General features: G+C 38.7%; 1 protein-coding gene and 1 pseudogene across 1 annotated transcript in view; both read right to left on the bottom strand.

Moving 5' to 3' along the window:
• Positions 1-1,574: 1,574 nt before the first annotated feature.
• LOC118846571 lies at positions 1,575-1,840 on the bottom strand (annotated as a pseudogene).
• A 6,952-nt stretch (positions 1,841-8,792) lies between these two features.
• The window catches only part of LOC118847077 (ceruloplasmin-like), a 52,695-nt gene continuing 39,508 nt past the window's right edge, over positions 8,793-21,979 (bottom strand). Inside the window, exons 13-19 of the mRNA XM_036755695.1 lie at positions 21,368-21,510; positions 16,616-16,744; positions 15,447-15,553; positions 14,020-14,236; positions 11,410-11,549; positions 9,798-9,960; positions 8,793-9,019 (exon numbers count right to left, since the gene is read on the bottom strand). Of these exons, the coding sequence (XP_036611590.1) occupies positions 8,793-9,019; positions 9,798-9,960; positions 11,410-11,549; positions 14,020-14,236; positions 15,447-15,553; positions 16,616-16,744; positions 21,368-21,510 (1,126 nt within the window). The remainder of the gene's footprint in view (positions 9,020-9,797; positions 9,961-11,409; positions 11,550-14,019; positions 14,237-15,446; positions 15,554-16,615; positions 16,745-21,367; positions 21,511-21,979) is intronic.

Below are 21,979 nucleotides of genomic sequence, written 5' to 3'. Positions count from 1 at the left end.
TTCACCCTAGAAATGGGTGTATGGAAGACATCAGGACAGAAGCCAGGGTAATAGAATAAGCATTCATGACCACACCCTCTACTGTTACATGTGACTGTCCACTTCTCCTGTAGCACATGAATCAATTCTTGCTGATCTTGCTGAATGAATGAATAAATGTTTATGAATGATGCTCTTACATAGTACAATGCATACTCTTTCATGAGCTGAAAGACAATACTTGCATACTGGCCAGAATGCCAAGTAAGAGATGGAGATTTTATTGGTGGCGGTTATGAATAATAAAGTCAGGCATGTGGGATGGGAGTGGAGGCTGATGTATACAAGGCACTGAGTCTGAGATCAGGAGGTTTAAAAGAACATTTTATTGGAAAGGTGCACATTTCACTTTATGTGTCTCTTATTTATTTAGTTCCTTTGTTCCCATTTGAAACAGCTGAGGGTGTTTGACTTATTCAAAATTCACATTAGCTAGACAGAATAGCTTTAGTTCATGCCTTCAGTGAATTCCCGTGGTGGGGACAAAGCCGACTCGCTGCAGGTAGAATTCTTCAGTAACAAAGTGAAAAAGGTGTCCTTCAATTTGGAGTAACCATAGAGTTTCTATGTAAAACAGCCAACTGTGCAGCCTGCCAACAGCCAGTTGCTCCAAATTGCTTTCTTTTTACAGGAAATTGTGTAAAGAATTGTGTAACTCTGGAATTTTGTCCGAGTGTCCTGTCACGTACAGAACTTTGATAACTCAAAGGTAAGGTGAAAGCTTATTTACTAGTAGCCCTTTGGGGGGATCTAGATGATGTATTTTAATGTGACTTGGTGCAGGATTGACATCTCTATTTTTCCTCATTTTGGGGGGGGGGTTCTATTCAAGCCAGTTCTTGATTATTCAGTGATGGGTGGTGACCTAGTTTGTGAATTAAATAGTTCCTGTGCTTTTCTTCTCTATGACTACTTACTACCTGTGTGACCCTGGGTCAGCCATTGTACTCCTCTGTACCTCAGCTTCCTCATTTATGAAGATGAAGAGATTGGCCTAGGTGACCTCGGAGGTCCCTTGAAGATCTAAATTTGTGATCTTTTTAAGCATCCCTCCAGCATTCCACTGAGTTTTATCCCCTGGAATGTAATTATTCATTACACAGGTGGGGAAGGGGGAGACAAAAAACAGTTTAGCCCATTTCCCTACTCATTTGTAAAAGATTTGATGCGGTGGAAGATTGAACCTACTGGCTAAAATGGATTCTTTAAAATTATGTGAAGATTGCAATCTTTCATGCCATTTTAAATTCATTCATTCATTCAACAAGTATTCATTATGTACCTATTACATGCTTGCATTGTGAAAAAGTAAAACAGTTCCTATTTTCAAGAAGCTTACATTTTATTTTCTTTTATTTATTTATTTTTTTTACTGCAACATATACACATGAAGTCGAGTATACAATCCATGCAGTAGCACAGCCATTGGAGAGGAAATCCTGGTGCCAGCCTTCAGTGCGTGTAACAGTCCCAGCTCTGCCTGCCACCACCGCTGCCCGCCTCCTCCACCACAGCCACCGCCACCACTGCGCCACCTAGCCGGACTTGAAGAGGAGAATTGCAACTTGACCCAAGTAAAAATAGATGAAGTGCTTTGTCTCATGTGTGACGTAGCTGCCAAAATTTCGGCACACAATACAATGCCACGTGGGGTTATATTTCTTGTCGAATTCCTTCTTGATACAGGCAGCAATGTCTTTCTCTATATTGTACTTCTCCATAGCCTGCGTTGCACAGTCAACCGCATCCTGCTGCATGTGCTCAGACATGCGTTCTTGATCACTGCTTTCCGGTCAGACATGGCGGCATTCCTAGCTTGCTTCTTTCTCTCCCCTCCCGCACCCGCTCTGGCTCCCTCTTTCTCTCCCAGTGGGTAGGTTGCTCCCACGGGGGCACAGCTCCCCTCAGCTCTTCTCTGCTCTGCTGCTGAGCCAGAAGCTTACATTTTATTTGGTGGAAATAACATTTACCCAGAGAAGTAAGTATAAATTACACATACATACATACATAAATTTTTTTTGGGGGGGAAGAGAAAGGTCTAACAATTGGAAGATCAGCAAGGACCTTTTATAGGAAAGTGCAGGCACTTCAACTGAGTTTTGAAGGAGGTTGGGGGTTCCAACAGGTGAAAGTGAAAAAGGAAAACATTCCAGGCATGGGAGAGGGTGTGTGCAAAGGCACAGCAGTGGGAGACAAAATATCGTCAGTGCGATCTTTTTGCTGGAATGTAGAACACATGAAGAGGACTAATAGGGAATGATTTCAGAAAAGATTCTTAGGTTCGAGCCAGATTATAAGAGATTTTAAGTGACAAAGACAAGAATTTATATTTTATACAAGCCTTTAGAAATTTATATTTTATATACTTATTTATATACTTTAGAAGTGTCTGTATAGTTCTATATACTATAGAAGAATTTATATACTCTAGAAGTTTTTTTCAATAGGGGAATGAAATGGTCAGATTTGAGCTTTAGGAATATCATTTTGACAGCTGCATGAAAGATGTATATATATATATATGTATATATATATATATACATATATACACATATATGTTTGTGTGTGTGTGTGTGGGGGGGGACCCAAGGCCTAGTAGAGTGCTCTGCTTACAATGAAGTGCTTACTAAATGCTAATGAAATGGAAAGTATTCAAATATCTGTGCCCCTCAAAGTATGCTGGAATGAAACCGACAGCTTTAAAAGTATTAGGCAATGAGAATCAATCTGAAAGCATCATGTAGTTTCCACGAGATGGAGAAAGGGACCAAGACTCAACCCAGTATCATTGAAACTGTTCTGAACACATGGATGATAGCCATATTCTTTTCACATTATACTAGAATTTGTATTATCTCCAGATAATATTACAATGACTGTGTTTGCTATCTGTATAAGCCTTTCCTACCTAAGTGGAGTGGTGGATAGACCATGGGGTCTAGAATCAGGAAGACCTGAGTTCAAATCCAGCCATAGAGACATACTTAGCTGTATGATCCTGGGTAAGTCACTTAACCCTATTTGCCTCAGTTTCCTCATTTTTAAAACGAGCCAGAGAAGGAAATGGCAAACCAGTCCAATGTCTTTGCCAAGAAAACACCAAATGGGGTCACGAAGAGTCAGACATGACTGAAACAACTTACACTCCCATGATATAATCCTACTGAAATCTCAAGCAGTTCATACTCAACCATTAGCAAGAAATTTTTAATTTTTTTGTTATTTTTAAAAATGCTATTAATAATGATTACATTCATAATTTAATTTAACTCCTCCAGTGTTCCTTTGCAGGCTTGAGTTTTCGGTTTTCTTCTACTCTAGTACCATTGATGTAGCCTCATCAAAATCTCTTCATGAAGTCTTTTGTGCTGTAGGACAGAGAGGTTCAAAGAAAAATTCCATATTAAAAAGTACCTAGCAACCTAGTTTACACACTAGAATATGGAATTATGGAATAGTTGTACATATTTGGTTAGAAAGATTATAGGTCATGTCTGACTTCTTTGTAATTTCCGCAGTAGTTTTTTCTGTTTAAAATGCTGCTCCTTGGGGGCAACTTGGTGGGACAAGGGATAGGGCACTGGTCCTGGAGTCAGGAGGACCTGAGTTCAAATGTGGCCTCAGATATTTACTAACTGTGTGTCTTTGAGCAAATCACTTAACCCTGATTACTTCCAAAAATAATAATAATAAAATCTTGCTCCTTAAACTGATAAATGCTTTGGTGTTTGCTAGTAATCCGCAGACCTTCCTCTTCCTCCTAGAATGTGGTATCTGTATGTCTATAGATCTAATGTGCAGGCTGTGTTCCCAAAGTTGACTGTTTGGAACTGGGGAGAGTTTTCTCACAGAAAAGCCTGCTTAATTCATCATGTATCATTTAATCAGGGACACATTTTTCATAAGGCTTTACCTTCTGCTATTAGATGACAAAATCTGAGAGGTCATCCAGATACGATGTCGCATGGGGTTCCATTAGCATTCATACTACCACTAATATCTAATTACTAGTGGGTCTATATTTTATTTATATTGTAGGTGAAATTGGCTTCTATGGGAGAAGCAGAGAAAAGGATTCTTGGTGGTCTAAGAGCAGGTCATCACATTCAGTAAGATGTGAGGACATGGTACCTCAGGAAGGAGAGAACAAGGTGGGTTCTTTGTTGCTCTCTGTGGTTCTCAGTGGAGACCACCCCCCACTCTTAATAAAGTATGATTAGATGTGGCCCAGATGATTCTACATAGAGAATCCTCATGAAAGAGTGTTCATAAGTTGGTGGAAAGGTTCATCATTGTTAATTACCTTATCTAGTAGAATTTAAGTTCCTTGATGGTAGGGACTTCTTATCTGACTTTCTATCTGCAGTGACTAGAACAGTGACCCGCACATGGCAGGCATTTGTTGAATTGAGTTGAATTCCATTCTCTAGGCTCCCTGAATATTAGAGTTTAATTTCTTAGCCCTGCTAGTGAAGAAAGCTCTTTGTGAGTTGTCAAGGGAGGTTCCTGGTGGATAGTGATGACCTGGAGTGGAAGCCACTTGAGGAAGTGGAGACCCTGACATATCTTCTCAGGGTCACACAGGAGTCTGTGCAGCATCCCTGGCCATTCTTCCTTCTCATTCACCCAAGGCTTAGGGGTACTCAGAGGCTGCTGTCAGGGTGAAAGCCATTTTCCCCCAGGACTGAAGAGAGACACATTCTAATAAAAATATGAGTATGAGATGGAGCTGTGCTTCCCTCTGCTGTGAGGTACTCCTAGCATTGAGTTGACTGAGGGAAGTACCAAAGTCCTTTGCCCCATTGGTTGAATGTCAGAGTTGAGAATTGGGTTTAGGTGTTCCTGACTTCAAGCCTAACTTTTCACAAATTGGGACATTATTCTCTCCACTACTACACCTAAAACCAATAAGAGTAATAACTGTTGACGATTTGATAATGCTTTGAAGGTCTGCAAAGCACTCTGTATATGAAACTATGAAGAGAATTCATAGAAGAAGGAAGAGGGATAGTTTCCCATTCTGGATGCTCCTTGGATCATAGAACCACAGATTTACCATTAGAAGAGACCTTAAAAGTCACAAAGAAGAAAACTGGCCTCATTGATATGTAAAAAAGAAGAAATATATCAGAAGCTTTTTAAAAAGGTCTGTTTTTGATTTCTAGATGAAAAAGAGTTTTCTTTCTTCTTGTTTTTTCTTTTTGTGATTTTCCAAGTAGATACAGTTAGTACGTCCAATCAAAACAAATAAGGCATGCACCATTGAAAGTTTGTTTATGTGGATACCTCTCTGTCCCCAACAAAAGAGGTGGGATGACACAGCAGGCACAGTGGAATGTGTTAAATAGATGTTTGTTATATTGTAAATCTTGGCACTTTTTATTATCACATTTTGTTGTTGTTGAAACCTGTGATTTCATCATTTTAGAAGATGTCTAGTGGGGAAAATTCTTTCATCTATGCAAATGAACAAATCATCCATAATTGATAGAGAATTTTCTGGGCATGGAGAAGTTTAAGTGATTTGCTGAGGGTCAAACAGCTGGCAAGTGTCAAACATTGAATTTGACCCCTGTTCTTCCCAATAGCAGACACTTGATCATTACACAGTGGCTGGCCTTCATGAAATTCCATGTATCTATCTTGGATTATTTTAGGCTGTTTCCAGAGGATTCTAGCTCTAGAGCTGGAAGGGACATTGAATCCAACCACTTCATTTTTACTAATGAGGAAATTGAGGCTCAAAGAGTTTGGAAGAATATTTGAAAACTTTTTAGTTTCTTCTTTTTGGCTTCTCTAGAATATCGAGAAATAATATTTGTTTGATCAAAAGATAGGATAAAGATGTTTAAAGGTAGAATAGTTCAGGAACAAGAAGGATTTTTTTTATAAAGCAATGGAATAAGGATGGAAATCAGACTTTTAAAAAAGGGTAACTCTGGTCTTGTTAAGAGTATTATCTTCCAAGGGTAGAACCAAGATGGCAGAGAAAGGGCAGGGACTCACCTGAGCTCTCCCAAGTTCCCCTCTAAACAACTCCAAATAATTCCTCAAAACAAATTATAGAGGGAAAGAACCTATAAAAGGATAGGGTGAAAAAATTTTCCAGCCCACAACAACTTAGAAGGTCAGTAGAAAAGGTCTATTGTACTGGGGTGATAGTAGAGCACAGGCTGTGTCATTACAGAGTGGTCCCAAGCAAACTAGCAGGGAGCCTTGGGAGTGACTGAATCAACAGTGCCAGCATCTACTTCCCAAACTCTCAGCTCACAGACATTAAGGGGTCAGACAAGTGGTCAGAAGGAGATTATGGGGGCCTCTTTGCTAGCACTGAAGCAAGACTCTGTTGTTTTGTCCATACTCAGATTTGGGTTGCAGTCTAGCACATAGAGTTTGTGGCCTTAAGGGAGCAGGGACCCTAGTCACTGTTCCAGGGCAGAAAAGAGTGCTTGTGGTCACTCACAGACCAGAGCACAGGCCAGGATAGTAGTAAAAACACATTTCCTAAGATCATACCACCTTGGAATAACTGAAAGCTTATAGATCCCCAAAACTAGCTTCACAAAAACCATGAAGTTTGGGACAGTGTCCCCTCTACTCCAGGAGCAGAATCCAAGTTTAATATAAAGTTAAAAGTCAAGAAATAAAAAGGTCAAGAAATCAGCTAGAACAATGAGCAAACAACAAAAAAAGATCCTGACCATAGAAAGTTACTATGGTGACAGGGAAGATCAAAACACAAACTCAGAAGAAGACAACAAAGTCAAAACAGCTATATTCAAAGCCTTAAAGAAAAATTTGAATTGGGTCTCAGGCCCAAAAATAATTCCTGGAAGAACTTAAAAGGAATATTAAAAATCAAATAGAGAGGTAGAGGAAAAATTGAGAAAAGAAATGACAGTGATGCAAGTAAATCATGAAAAAAGAGTTGATAGATGGGTAAAGGAAGAACAAAAGAACACTGAAGAAAATAACACCTTAAAAAAACAAAATTGGCCAAATGCTAGAAGAGGCACAAAAAGCCAATGAAAATAAGAAAGCCATAAAAAGCAGAATTGGCCACATGGAAAAAGATGTACAAAAACTCTCTGAAGAAAATAATTCCTTAAAAATTAGAATTAAGCAAGTGGAATCTAATGACACCATAAGACATCAAAAAGCAATAAAACAAAATAAAAGAAGAAAAAAATAGAAGAAAATGTTAAATAGCTCATTGGAAAAACAAATGACCTGGAAAATAGATCCAGGAGAGATAATTTAAGAATTATTGGACAACCTGAAAGCCATGATCAAAAAAGAGCCTAGACATCATCTTTCGAGAAATTATCAAGGAAAACTGCACTTACATTCTAGAACCAGAGGGCAGAAATTGAAAGAACCCACTAATCACCTCCTTAAAGAGATCTCAAGATGAAAACTCCCAGAAATATTATAGCCAAATTCCTGACTTCCCAGATCAAGGAGAAAATATTGCAAGCAACCAGAAAGAAATAATTCAAGTATTGTGGAGCCACAGTCAGGATAACACAAGATTTAGCAGTTTCTACATTAAAGGATCAAAGGGCTTGGAATGATATTCAGTGGGCAAAGGAGCTAGAATCACAACCAAGAATTACTCACCCAACAAAATTGAATATAATCCTTTAGGGGGAAAATGAGTATTTGGTTAAATAAAGGACTTTCAAGCATTCCTGATGAAAATAACAGAGATGAATAGAAAAATTGACTTTCAAATACAAGACTCAAGAGAAGCATAAAAAAGGTAAACAGAAAAGAGAAATCATGTGGGAAAAGGAGATGTAGAATGAGGTAAATTCTCCCACATAAAAGAGGTTCAAAAGACTTTTTACAATGAAAGACAAGGTGGGAGAGGGGAGAGCACATGAACCTTAGTCTCATTGGAATTGGCTCAAAAAGGCAATAACACACATTCAGATGAGTGTAGAAATTTATCTCACCCTACAGAAAAGTAGGAGAGGAAAAGGATAAGAAAAGTGGGCCGTGGTGCTGATATAAGGGAGGACAGATTGGGGGAAGTGATAGTCAAAAGCAAAATGTTTTTGAGGATGAACAGGGTGAAAAGAAAGAGTAAGATAAATAGGGAAAATAGGATGGAGGGAAATACAGTTAGTAATCAACTGTAAATTTACAAGTTTCTTTGATAAAGGCCTCATTTCTCAAAATATATGAAGAACTGAATCCATTTTATAAAAATAAGAGCCATTCACCAACTGATAAATGACCAAAGGATATGAACAGGCAGTTTTCAGACAAAGTAATCAAAGCTATTTATAGTCATATAAAAATGCTCTAAATAACTATTGATTAGAAAATGCAAATTAAAACAACACTGAGGTACCACCCATACCTGTCAGATTTGTTAATATGACAGAAAAGTAAAATGACAAATGTTGGAGGAAATGGAACAACTATTCTAGTTTGGACTGTCTCTCTCTCTCTCTCTCTCTCTCTCTCTCTCTCTCCCCCTCCTTCCCTTTCTCTCTTTCCTTCCTCCCTCCCCCATCTCTCCATTTCCCTCTGTCTCCCTCTCAGAAATGGCTGGGATACTAGATTATCATTAAATTATTTTTTTTTCTAGAAGCTGTCCCCAAAAATGAAGAGGACATTATTAATAGCTTTTCTTTGACAGGAGTTTAAGCAACTTGCCATCAAAGTAAGCATCAAAGGAGTGATTGGAGTCTAGGACCTCTGCATCATTGTTCCTTCCTCTGCTTCCCCTTCTCTGTAATGGGCTAGGTGAGGAGATTCCACTCCATCTCAATGGTGGCATTGTCTATCGAGGACAGGCAAGTTTCCAGTAGATATGAATCCTGGACTTGGAATGTGGAGCTCTGGCTTCCCATCTCAGGTTTGGCATTGACTACTTGTATGGCCTGGGACATTAGGTTAAATTCTATGGACTTCAGTTTTCTCTTTTTCCAAACAGTAATAGAAATACTTGCACTACCTGCTTTGTAGGCTTGTGAGGAAAGCATTTCATAAACCGAAAGTGATGGGTCCTCCTCCTTACAATGAATATTATTTGGGCTGGGAAATGGAATTTGGCTTCAGTCTCAGCACCATATCACCACTCCTTTCCTTTAGCCATCCTACTCCTATCTCTTGAGAAGACCTACATCCTCCGTCCCAACTGTTTTCCATCCAGAAAATTACTTTGCAAAGCTGGGTGTTGTGGCAAACCTGATTATCCATGAATAGGTGATACGTGTACAATTTCCATATTGCCTGCCTGTAAGACCAATCTAGAAATAAATATAGTATCGACTTGAACCCCTTATATAAATAGGGACTATTAAGGAAACTGGTTCCAAAAGTCAAAACCATAAATATTAGTCATGGGTTTATGGTTATGGCTTGCTTAGTGATGTATTATACACTTTAAAAAATAATTAACAGGAGGTAGATTCAAGTAGTAGATTCAGAGTTAGAGCACCTGGGTTCAAATCTGCTTCTGGTTATTTACCAGATTCAGTTATGCTTTTCCATATTTGTAAAATGAGGGTGGTGGGCTATATGCTCTTTGTCATATCTCTTCCAGCTCTATCTGCATTTGAACAAAGGCTAACACTAGAGTTCCTGATATTAGGCAATGAAGGACTTAAAAGCAGTATCTGTATCTTTACAAGACAGTAACTTCTGATGATCTCTTTACAAATGATGTTCTTTCTCACCTTCTACAGATACATTAAGCTGCTGTGGTTGCAAGAACATTCGTCAAGCCTCTTAGTTTCCCTTACCTTCTCTCGGTAAAACAGTGTAAGTACTCTCCATTCCCAAACTGAGGTGTTCAGAAACATGACAGTGGAATAACCAAGTCCCAGCATCTTTTGGATACATTTGAACAGTTCTGAATGTTCCAGGAAGAAGGTCATAAACATCAGAGCGATAAAATCCAGCTCCCTGAATGAGAAAGATGAAATCATATCAGTATATTTACTCAAGGTTATTCAGGTAGTTGCGTAATTTATGACCTGCCGACTCGTAGTTTATCAATCAGAGCCCCTCAAACACAGGTTTAATTAAGGTCCATATGGCCCTGGGTACTTGGATTTTTGTAGGCACTTTGGAAAATGCATTTTTTTTAAAAGTATCAGATTTTGTGAAAAAACTAAATCTTGAAAAGTTAATTTCTTTCATTTTATGGAAAAACAAAAATTAACATTAATAAGACTTTGTTTCTCTGCGTATATACTGTGCTTAATTTTCAAGGTGCTGATTAATCTGAACCCATCTTATGAACCCTCCTACTCCTCCACACAAATGTTAATTCCATCAGACCACTAATTTCACCTTCCTTGGAATGTGGCATATCCCGTGGTTCCCTTTTCCATCTCTTTGCTCATTTTCCATTGAACTGGAGTTTCCTTGTCTTCTTACTCTCATTCAAATTCAACCCATTTTTCAAAGCTCAGCTCATCTCCCTTCCTCCCAGAGAGCTGCTCCAACCCCCATTAATCTGCCTTTCATCTGAACTCCTATCATATATATAATGTCTACCACACAATTCAGAGCTTAATTTTGTCTTGTCTAGTATTGCCTGGTAACTGTCTCATGCATAATGAATCTTGTCCCTTCAATTAGATTGTTAGCATCTTGAACATCCCATGTCTTTTCATTACTCTAGGTGGTCTCCTCCCTAATTTGTTTTGGACTTATTTTATTCTATATAGCAGCTAGTACAGTGCTTAGCAAATAGTAGGTGCTCAATAAATGCTTAATTGTTGATTAACTGATTAAAGAGGACCTGGGTTCAAATTCTACAGTTGAAACTTATTACCAAAATGATTGTGGGCAAGCCAATTAAGCTCCTTGAGCACCAGCTTCCTCATCTATAAAAAGAGGGGGTCTGGGCATGGTGGCATACGCCTGTAATCCCTGCTGCTGAGGAGGTTGAAAAAACTAGTGGATTGCTTAAGCTCTGGAGCTCTGAGTTGCAATAGATTTGAAGCCAGCTGGCTGTGTGCAGCAAGACTGCACCAATACGGTGAATGCCCTGGAGCCAGAGGACACCAGGCTGCCTAAGGAGGGGTGAATTAGTCCAGCTAGAAATGGAACAAAGCTTCCATGATGATCGTAGTTCAGAGGCCTGTGAATGGTCATTGCTCTTCTAGTCTGGAATAGATAGGAGGACTCAGTCTTTAGTAAATTAATTAGTTTAGAAAAACTAAGTGACTGACTAAATGAATAAATAAATGAATAGAATGAGAGAAATTGGACTAGATGGCCTTTGAGGTCCCTTCCAGCTTTAGAGCTGTAATCTTATTTGTCATTTCACAGTTCCACACAAGTCCATCAGTGAATTTACAAAGTACCGGAAAAAAACGAATCTGTGGCAGACCAGGTGTATACCTTATATTTGAAGCTGTGGCCATGAAAGTGAACGGTGTGGATGTCTACATTACTCCCCAAGCCGATCAAATACCAGTTCACTGTATCTCCAACATGCATCGTCAGACCTTGGTTGTTTCCACTAATTCTCCCATTAATTGCTGAGAGACAAAAAGTATCATCAGATATCTTTTCAAAGCAAGGATTTGAAATGATAGGACATTTTCTAAATACAGTCACTGACTCAGGCAGTAAAGAGTCTAAAGCTGGATAACTAGGCCTTCTAAAATAAGCAATCCATTTGTTCATTAAAAAAGCCTGTAATACTAGAGTTTTCATTACTGAGGGAAACAAAACAAAAGCTGTTTCAGCATTTACCTGTCGAACTCTGATCTTTTGTGAAAAAGAAAGAACCCTTCCTTATAGTCTCTGTTCATTAGGAAGGATGCTAAGATAAGAATATGCAAGATTTTAGCAGCTAAGTAACTCCTGGTGTGGGAATTTTCTCCAGTAATATAGATCACAATCCGTCTAAAGCTAGGGAATGTGTGTGAATGTGTGTACATATATGTATATATGTGTGTGTGTATACATACCTATACATACAAATACACATGTGACATATAACATGCATGTGTGTGAATATAGAACATTTGTATACATTACAGACACATATATAGCTATATGTGCATGTCCCTATCATAACTATATCCACCTATATACCTTAAGATACAAGGTAATTTCAGAGTGAAAAGGAGAGCACCAATAACTAGGTAGGGCAGGGAGATGGTCAGTAAAGGAACAACCACAGAGATCAGGGGTGGCCTCATGTCGAAGGTGGCAAGGGAGTAAGGGATTCTAAGAGACAGCAGGGAGGGTAGATAGCTTTCCAGGCGTGGAACTGAGTTAGTTCAAAGGCACGTGGGTGGGACAGGGAATATCATATAAGAGGAAAGGCAAGCAGGACAGTTTGGTGCTAACATGGAGTCTATGAGTGGGAGCTATATGAAATCAGTTAGGGGAAATAGGCTAAAGACAGATTATGACGGATTTAAAATACTAAACAAAGGAAATTGTAGTTTGTAATATCTATTTATTTGTCTTTCTGTCTGTCTGCCTATCTGTCTATCTTTATTTGTCTATTTTTCTATTTCTGTCTATCTGTCTGTCTGTCTGACTACTCTCTATTTTTCTTTGTCTCTCTGTTTTTCTGTCTCCCTATCTGCCTATTATCTATTTTTCTATCTGTATTTATTTTTCTATTTCTGTCTATCTGTGTATCTATCCATCTACTTACCTGTCTATCTGTCTGTCTTTTCTATCTCTATCATCTATCTATCTATCTATCTACCTACCCATCTATCTGCCTATCTACCATTTTTCTGTCTCTGTCTATTTTTCTATCTCTATTTTTCTATATCTATCTACTTACTTTTCTATCTCTTCTTATCTACCTTTCTATCTCTGTCTATCTATCTCCTATCTTTCTTTTTACCTATCTACCTCCCTATCTATCTGTCATCTGCCTCTCTGAGATGCAAGGTACTGACCTTGGGGTCAGGAAGGCTGTTGGTACAAGACTTGTCTTGGATCTACACTGGCAGTGTGACCATGGGCCTCTCAGTGCTTCCAAGCAACACTCTAAGATGATAATTTCTAGAAAAGTTGCTAAATTGTATCAGCGAAGGGAGTTTCCTTCACTGGGAGTTCTCTGCAGTGATTAAAAATCCAGGTCTATGTGCATTTAAACATTTATGGGTATACATGTATTTTTTCTTTTTTTTTTTGCAGGGGGAAAGGCAGGGCAATCAGGGTTAAGTGACTTGCCCAGGGTCACACAGCTAGTACGTGTGTCAAGTGTCTGAGGTTGAATTTGAACTCAGGTCCTCCTGACTTCAGGGACAGTGCTCTACTCACTGTGCCACCTAGCTGCCCCTGTGTATACATGTGTTGACAAACTCCACAAGTAATCAAGGATTTTCAATTTCTGTTTATATTATTGACTGTAATGTCAGCATTAATTATGTAACACAGTTTCTGCCATATAAAGTTGGCAACCTGTTGGTCTATATTTCTAAGATAAAGTATTTTGCATACATGCCTGAATTTTTCCATGCGTGGAGAAATTATTATTTTATCATTATTTTAAATATATATTAAATTATTATATTAAATATATATTTGATTTTCTGCATATGTATATGTAATATACATATATATGTATATGTAATATACATATATATGTATATACAAATATAAATTTTCAGCCTTTTCAAAATAGGATTAGAATGCAATTCCAACTGAAGTGAAATGGAAACTGAGTATGTGTTTAGTTCAGTTTTAAATTTATATCTTAACTTTTAAAATAGAAGCTCAAAGTTGTAACTAGTTTACATTTCCTCATTCCTATTTGGATTATTCTATTCAGGATTCTGGCATATTCCCTGCTGAAAGGAGTCAGGTCACCTATTAAGTTGGACGATTGTATGAGGGAGGAGATGTGATTCTGTGTTTGTAGTTATATTTCTACAGAAAGATCTTCCAGTGCTTCTGGATCCTCAGTCTCCCTTTCTCAAAAGCAGACAGAGAGTTGGCTATTGTTGACTATATAGCTGTGAGACATGGTTTTACCGTGAATTCTGTTGCTTAAAATAAATTCCGGATCATCTTTTTTTACTTTCTCTGGATGTGGAGAATACTTTTTGATGTTTTCATCAAAGTACCAGGATTCATTCTCATCAAAAATTGTGAAAGCAAGAACTAGGTTAAGAGAACGGCTGACATCATGGTTCGTGGTGACGTTTCGGCGACAGACTAGCAAAGTCCCCACCAATCCACTGTAGATATCCTGAAAACACAAATCATATCAAGACACTGAGTTGTGGGCTATGATGGTGACTAACTGGGGTAGTAAAAATTTCCCAACATCTACAAGGTAGTCAGGTGGTGCAGTGGCGAAAGAGTTCTGGGACTCGAGTCAGGAAGACCTGAGTTCAAAGCTCCCCCCCGCCGCCTCCACTCCCTTCCTGCAACCTCTAGGACTACCTGTATGACTTTGGGTAAGTTGTTTAACCTCTGCCTGCCTCAGTTTCTTCTTTTGTAAAGTAGGGATGCTAATTGCACCTTCCTCACAGGGTTGTTGTGAGGGTGAAATGAAAATAATATTTGTGAAGCACTTAGCACAGCGCCTGGCACATGGTCGGCATTTAACAAATGCTTGTTTCCTTCCTTTCAATGACACCAAAAGAAATGGAACTAAATCTAGCTGGACGATAATGCCTATGTATTTAGCATTTGCAGTTCTCTAGTCGAAGGAGAGTAATACCGCATGAAGACAGACATCTTAGATTGCGCAATTGAAAAGAAGAATTAGACCTGTCTCATTAGGCATATTTTTTTTAATGGAATCAGTTCCAATCCTGAGATTTTGAATTGACTCGATCTTCAATCAACAAATATATATATTAAGAGCCGACTGTGTAGGATAAAAAAGATGAAATAGTCCCTGATCCCAGGGTGTTTACATTTTATGGGCTCTTGGTAATCATAGTATGATCATTGTATTCTGTCTGTGAAAAACACAAGCCTTTTTGGTGCTATTCAAAAAAGGAGATGAGAGTGGTTTGTTTTAGTAGGAAGTTAACATAGAATTGGGCTTTTTTTTCTTTTTTCTTTTGTGAGACTAGATCTCCCTGTCCCAATCAGGTTGGATATTCAGTGGTGATTCATGGACCTGGTTCCATTGTGGATCAGTATGGAAGCTTCCGCCTCCTCCATTTCCAACTGAGCTGGTTTGCCCCTCCTCCGGGAGGCTCCCAGTTCTGAGGGAGCTTACCATAGTAGTACCAGATATAGTGTACATGCCTATTGCATCTTAGAACTCCTGAACTTAAGCAATCCTCTAGCCTCAGCCTCCTCATTGACTGGGATTATAGGCATGGGCCACCACATCTGGCTTTGATTAGAATTATTTTTTAAGACCCACCACACTTTCCTTGTATCATGTGTCTGTCTACATTAAAAATATCATGAAAACAGTCATGTGATGGACAGCTTACCTTAACTGGATTCACAGATGAATAATAAACCCAAGGTATGCAAACAGAGTCATTTTGGGTAGGCCCAGATCTTACAGGGATTTTCCACTTATATGATCTTGTTTCCCCTGTTGAGGCAAATATATTCTACTTAAATTGTTTCAATTCAACAATTATTTATTGAGTACCTACAGTATACTTAATTACCTGGAATGTTTTCCCTCCTCGCCTCCACCTCATATAATTCTTCTTTCCGTTCAAACCACAGCTCAATTACCACCTTCTACAGGAATTCTTTCTTGATCCTTCTACCTGATAGTACTCTTCCTTCCAAACTACCTTGTAGTTGATTACTTTGTATTTATCTTCTTCCTCACCTACCATTCACTTCTCCAAGTCTTGCAAGCTGGTTTATACTGATAGAGAAATCTCTTTGCAAATCTAATTATAGGTAGATGTAAATTTGCATAGCATTTGAAACATAATTTCTAAGCTTCACTCCCCACACATTCTCTGGACAAGGTATCTTCCTTGAAAGGTGTGGGTTTGTGGATTTAAAATTTTTTTTTCCTAGCATGGGGTTAGGAACACTTGAATTCTAACCTTGCCTCAGATACTTTCTAGCTGTGTGACCCTGGGCAAGTCACTTAAACTCTGTCTCAGTTTTCTTCTGTAAAAATGAGATAATAATGCTGATTCCCAGGGTTGTTATGAAGATGAAGTGAAAAAATGTTTATAAAGTGCTTAACAAACCATAAAACATTATACAAATGCTAGCTATTACTATTAATGTTCACCTGACTTTCATATTATAAGATTTTATGGGGTATATTACTCATCATAAATCATCCCATGTCTTGCTTCAACTAAGGTGCTATTTCACATCACAGTGTAGAGGTGACCCTGGGTTCTCAAACAATGATAAGGTAAATACAAACTCTAGCAGATCCTCACAGACTGGAAGGGTTCAAGAATAGGCTTGTTGATGAGCCAGACTAGCTGAACTGGAGAGTTCCATTAACAGGGGAACCAAAGACCCATAGAGACTCTCAGAGACCATCTAAGAAATCAGAGCAGGTTTATGATTTCTTTTTGCTAGAAAGGAGTCCTTACATAGAAAAAATCATAGCCCCCTTAAGCATTCAAGAAAGACTCCTTATGATAAATGACTTCTCTTCCCAAATAATTACCTGGTTTTGTTGGAGTAACAATGGAATAATCTGTTTTCACTCCATGAGCATGTATAGAATAAGACCTACTGGCTGTGTTTTTAAAGACGACTGTAACTGTATTCCCAACATCTGCCTGAATCATTGGACCTAGTGGGAGTAAACAGAGAGATATATTGGTGTTATTTCACTCAAAATATAAATGTTAAGTCATCTACCCTCCAAACATAAGCATAGTGGTTTTCATCAATTATCTTTTTGTTTAACTGTAGCCCCTTTGGATGATACAACCCTTCCTGTCCCCCTCACAAAGTGAGTTCCCCAAAAAGTCTAGTCTAGGACTATAAAAATGTCTTATTGCTACATTTCTTAATATGCACTTTGTAAATGTCCACGCTATGAACTACTTGCGTATTCTGGCTGATAAGTAAAGGCAAGCACATTAGTGGGGGCTCATGAACTATGGTGTAGTGTGTGTGTGTGTGTGTGTGTGTGTGTGTGTGTGTGTGTGTGTATGCAGAGCCACAGAGTACCTTAAACCTGGTATAGCCTTGTAAAAGGCACCTACTCTATGAATTTGGGTTTTTTTTTTTTGGAGTGGGGAGAGGTAGTGCCCTTGGTTTCAGCTCCCTCACATAATATTAAAACCAAGTTTTCTGCAAAGTAGGGAGATTTAGGATGAGAGGATTGGGGAGTTTGAGTGGGAACTGTAAGCCTACCAAAATGAATGCAGCAAATAAGGAGCTCATTGTTGGTTTATAAAGCATGGCTTTCAGCTGTTCTCAAGACTTTGGTGACCTAGATTCCAGAGCACCATTTTTAGAACAATGGCCTCTGTAAGATTTGATACATCAGATTACGGCATTCCTGGGAGTTTGAAAATGGAGCCAGCTCTTTTTTCTTTTCTTTCCTAATGAACCAAACAAAAATCTCATGGCAAGGGCCAAGGGGTAAGAGGAAAGAGGAATATTTTTTCTTGATCTTTCCATTCTGTCAAAAATGTGATACCTGCAACAATTGCTGATGAACAGAATTCCCATCACAGCACTGAAGAGACAAGATGGGTTAGCAGGACCAATTGAAGGATTGGAAGTCAGGGACCCTAACTCTGAGTCTTGGCCCTGACATTTAGGATTATAGATTGAGACCTAGAAGGAAAGATAGCTGTCACTTAGTCCAACCTTCTGGTTCTACAGATGAGGAAACTGACCTATGGAGGTGACGTGACTTGTCCTAGGTCACAGATAATAAGTACCAGAACCCAGGACCTCTGATTCTCAAACAAATGTTTTTACAAGCTGTGTGATCATGGGGTAAATCAATTAACTTCTCTGAGTTGCACTTTATCTGTTTCTTAAGATTGTTGTAAGGGAAATATTTTTGTTTTGGCAACATGGCACAGTTCTGGGCTTGTGAGAGAGAGAGAGACAGGCAGAGACATTTTTCAGATCTAACCTCTGAAATTTGCTAGCTAAGTTTCCTCATCTGTAAAACCTTGCAATACCTCCATAAGAGCATTGTGATGAGACTTTAATGAAATGCATTGCAAACTTTAATGCACTGTACATAGTAATTGTTCTTAGATGTTTACTTTATGTTCTCCCTCTTGCTTGCCAGGAGCTCTGTGGTTAAAGCCTGCTATGTAGGGTGTTCCTAAAGTCTGGACACATAGGAAAATTGACAGCAATGTGTAGTTACTGCATCGAGTTCACATGAATCTTGCAAAGCACATCAACCTTTGTATCACAAATGATGGAAATCATATTGAAGATGTTATTTGTTAATATTCCAATTAAATAAAATAAGGTTGAAAATTTCATTCATTTCATTTCTTGAAAATATGAATTTTTGCCTATGTGTCCAGACTTTAGGAACACCCTGTAGAGCATGGTTCTGGGTAACGCTGGGCTAGATCTGGCGCGTCTGGCTAGGAATCCTGAGACAAGGTGATTTCAGAGCAGACTGGACATTAAATAAGACATTTCCCTACATTAGCCCAGGATTTAGACTCTAGAACCAGGAGCTCTCTGTATGGAGCTCTCTAAGTAGGCCTTAGGCTTCTCGACTGGTCTTGGAGTCAAGTAGAACCACGTTGGAAGCCTACCTCAAACGCTGACTAACTATATGACCCTGTACAAGTCACTTAACTCTGTCTACCTCAGTTTCCTCACCTGTAAAATGGGGATTCTGATGTCGCCTACCTCCCAGGGTTCTTGCAGGGATAAAATGAGATAACATAAAGTGTTTTACAACATTAAAATGCTATAGAAATATTAGCTATTGTTATTATCTTTTTCTGATTCCCCCAACTGTTAGTTTCTTCTTTTCTAAAGTACCATTTAATTCAACCATTTGCATATATTTGTATTTATCCACTTTGCATTTATGATGCATATGTTTCCATATGTACTTGTCACCCTCATTAAAGTACAAACTCTTTGTGAATGGAGATTGTTTCATTCTTTGTACTTATGTCCCCAGTACCCTTAACAAATACTTGCTGACTGATTAATTAATTAGTACTTTTAAATTTCAACAATACCAAATTTCCTTGACATTGGTTCTGTTCCTTTCCATCAGAGGACCATCCTACTACCCATCCTAGGCATCCTCTTGTCTTTGAGACATAAAGTAATGTAACAATCTCAAAGAATTGTAAAGTCTAGAAGTATATGGGGTTATCTAACGTGTTACTTTTGGCCCAAACTATTATGATGATTAACAAATATCATAACCTTTCAAGCCAGGTAAAGTCCTACAAAATAAGAAATAAACACCTAGTACTAAGAATGCTTATTTTAGGATGCTGTGAAGAATCTCATAGAAAGCCCTCAAACACTAATTAATTCTCCAAGCTCCCCTCTTTCTTTTTTTTTGGAGGGGGGAAGGCAGGGCAATTGGAGTTAAGTGACTTGCCCAAGGTCACACAGCTAGTAAGTATGTCAAGTGTCTGAGGCCGGATTTGAACTTAGGTACTCCTGACTCCATAGCTGCTGCTCTACTCACTGCGCCACCTAGCTGCCCCTAAGCTCCCCTCTTTCTATGGGGTTTGAAGACCTGCCACATTTGAGGAAACCTTCTCTGAGGACAACAAGGAGGACAAGGAGGGTAATTGGAAGCGCAGATGAGGAAACCAAAGGAGTAACATCCACTTAAAAAGTGCCAGCACATCATCCAATCAACTGAGGATTCCTAACGTCAAAATGGGATCCAACACACTTACAAAACCTACAAAGGTTCAAATGTGATACATGTGCACATATGAAGCTGCTTCTAGGTTTCATGTCTGGGGAATCCAGGATGGAGTAGAGAGAAGTACACTCTTGGCTAGAAAATGGTGCTACTGCTCTCTAGGCTAAGGTCGATTTTTAAAAGTTATACCTAAGCAGCATTTCTAAGGTCTCTTCCAGTCTTAAAATCCTAGTCCCAGAAGAAATAGTGAGTAGAAGTTGCAAAGAGGCAAATTAAGACTTGGAGTTAGGAGAAAGAAAACCACCCCCCAAAATAACAACAACCAACTTCATAGCAATTAGAGCTGTCCATGAGTGGAATGAACTGTCCCTAGGAAGTGATGGGTTCCCTCACATTGGTCTTCAAACACAGATAGGATGCCACCTTCTCAAGTGTGTTCCAGAGGTGATGTCTACTGCGTTTGGGTTGGGCCAGGGGCCTCAGAATCTCCTTCTGACTTTCAAATTCTATCTCCTATGTTATCGTGCTTCTCCATTAGACTATGAGCTCCTTGAGACCAGAGACTGGTTGTTGTTGTTATATCTGGAGCACTTAGCATGGGGCGTAGCGCGTAGCGGGCACTTGGAAATGCATATTGACTTGGTTTCTAAGTCTTTTCTCTTTCTATGAACTGAAAGTGTTGGACTCTATGTTCTATCCATCTTCTTCTTCTTTAAATGTCTATAATTCTGTGATTGCCTGTTCACTTACCCGTTATTCATCTTAGCTGGATAAAAATGTTTTCAAGCATAAAGTTTCAACCTCATATATATGTATATATATGCATATTAGTATATGGAACTAGAAGTGTCTGTAGTAATCCAACCTACTTTAAAAAATAGCATATAATAAATTCAACATGTTACTTTCGAAGCTATTCTGCTTGTTTAGTTTTTTTTGAGGCAAACGGGGTTAAATGATGAGCCCAGAGTCACACTGGGGCTAGTAAGTATCTGAAGCCAGATTTTAACTCAGGTCCCCCTGAGTCCAGGATGGGTATTCTATGCACTGCACCACCTAGCTGTCCCATTGAGTCATATTTTAATGAACAATAGGGAGATACTGCTTATAGACAAATCCTTTTCCCTCTCCCAGTTCCACATTTTTAATGCATAAAATTAAGAGATGGTTTAGGAGGTGATGCTGAAGAGGTCCCTTCAACTTCTAGATTCTGCAACTCCTATGATTTTACTATCTTGCCGTCAAACTTTTGCAGCTTGATGTGAAGAGGGCAATGATGGGCTGGCCCAGATTCATATAAAAAACAAAGCTACATATTTCCAGGTAGTGTTTTGAACTCAGAAGCTTGAGTTAACCACATTGAAACTGAATTATAAAGCTATCTTCAGGGTCCATTCTGTGGGGTTGTTGTATTTTGTCGATATGTGTAATGACTCTAATTCTCTGGACAATGCTCATTCTTGTCTGTCCAGATAGGTTTGAGACTCTTCTGAAGTGGAACCACTTCTGGTATCAAAGAAAAGAAAGAAAAATCTGACCCAGTTCATACAGAGCAACCAGCCAAATCACACAGTTCAGTACCTAAGATATCCAGATGTTTGTTTTCTTCGGTTCTCGGTTTTGGAGTCTTGAAGGAGCCATCAGTGAACTGAATGTAAACAACTTTCTTGTATTTGGAACCAAGATACCAATCATACTTTTTATCTATATTTATATTTGTCTCACTGAAACACAGACACACACAGACTTAAAGTTTAGTTCATTTAATCATTTATGATGGACAAAGTGCTCAAATTAAAACTTTCATGAAAAAATATTATTCATAGAATAAAGATACTATCTTAAAGAGTGGTTATTTCCACCCCTGTAGTCCTATACTTAATTTGGAAAAAATATTGGACTTTCATAGCTTTTATTCTGAAATGTATTTTCAGGGACAATCCAACTGGTCCACCAGCTTTCCCTGTACATGGGTCCCATCTTCCACTACCCTTCTGGTGTTTGCCTTTCAGAATCGCCAACTTCAGTCAAAGCCCTGCTCTTGGGCCACCTCCTTCCTACAGGTGCCCCTTCCTAGTTATTAGCACTTTCTTCTTCTTGAAAGTATGTGTATTCTTTGTACATACTTGGTTTTTCTTTATCTGCATACACAAAGTGTTCCATCAGTGGAAAGTAAACTATGTGAGGTCAGGG

This window comes from Trichosurus vulpecula, chromosome 4 (genome assembly GCF_011100635.1).
Source record: "Trichosurus vulpecula isolate mTriVul1 chromosome 4, mTriVul1.pri, whole genome shotgun sequence".
Taxonomy (NCBI): Eukaryota; Metazoa; Chordata; class Mammalia; order Diprotodontia; family Phalangeridae; genus Trichosurus; species Trichosurus vulpecula.
Note: the sequence above shows the minus strand (reverse complement) of the source record. Positions and strands in the feature narration are given on the sequence as shown.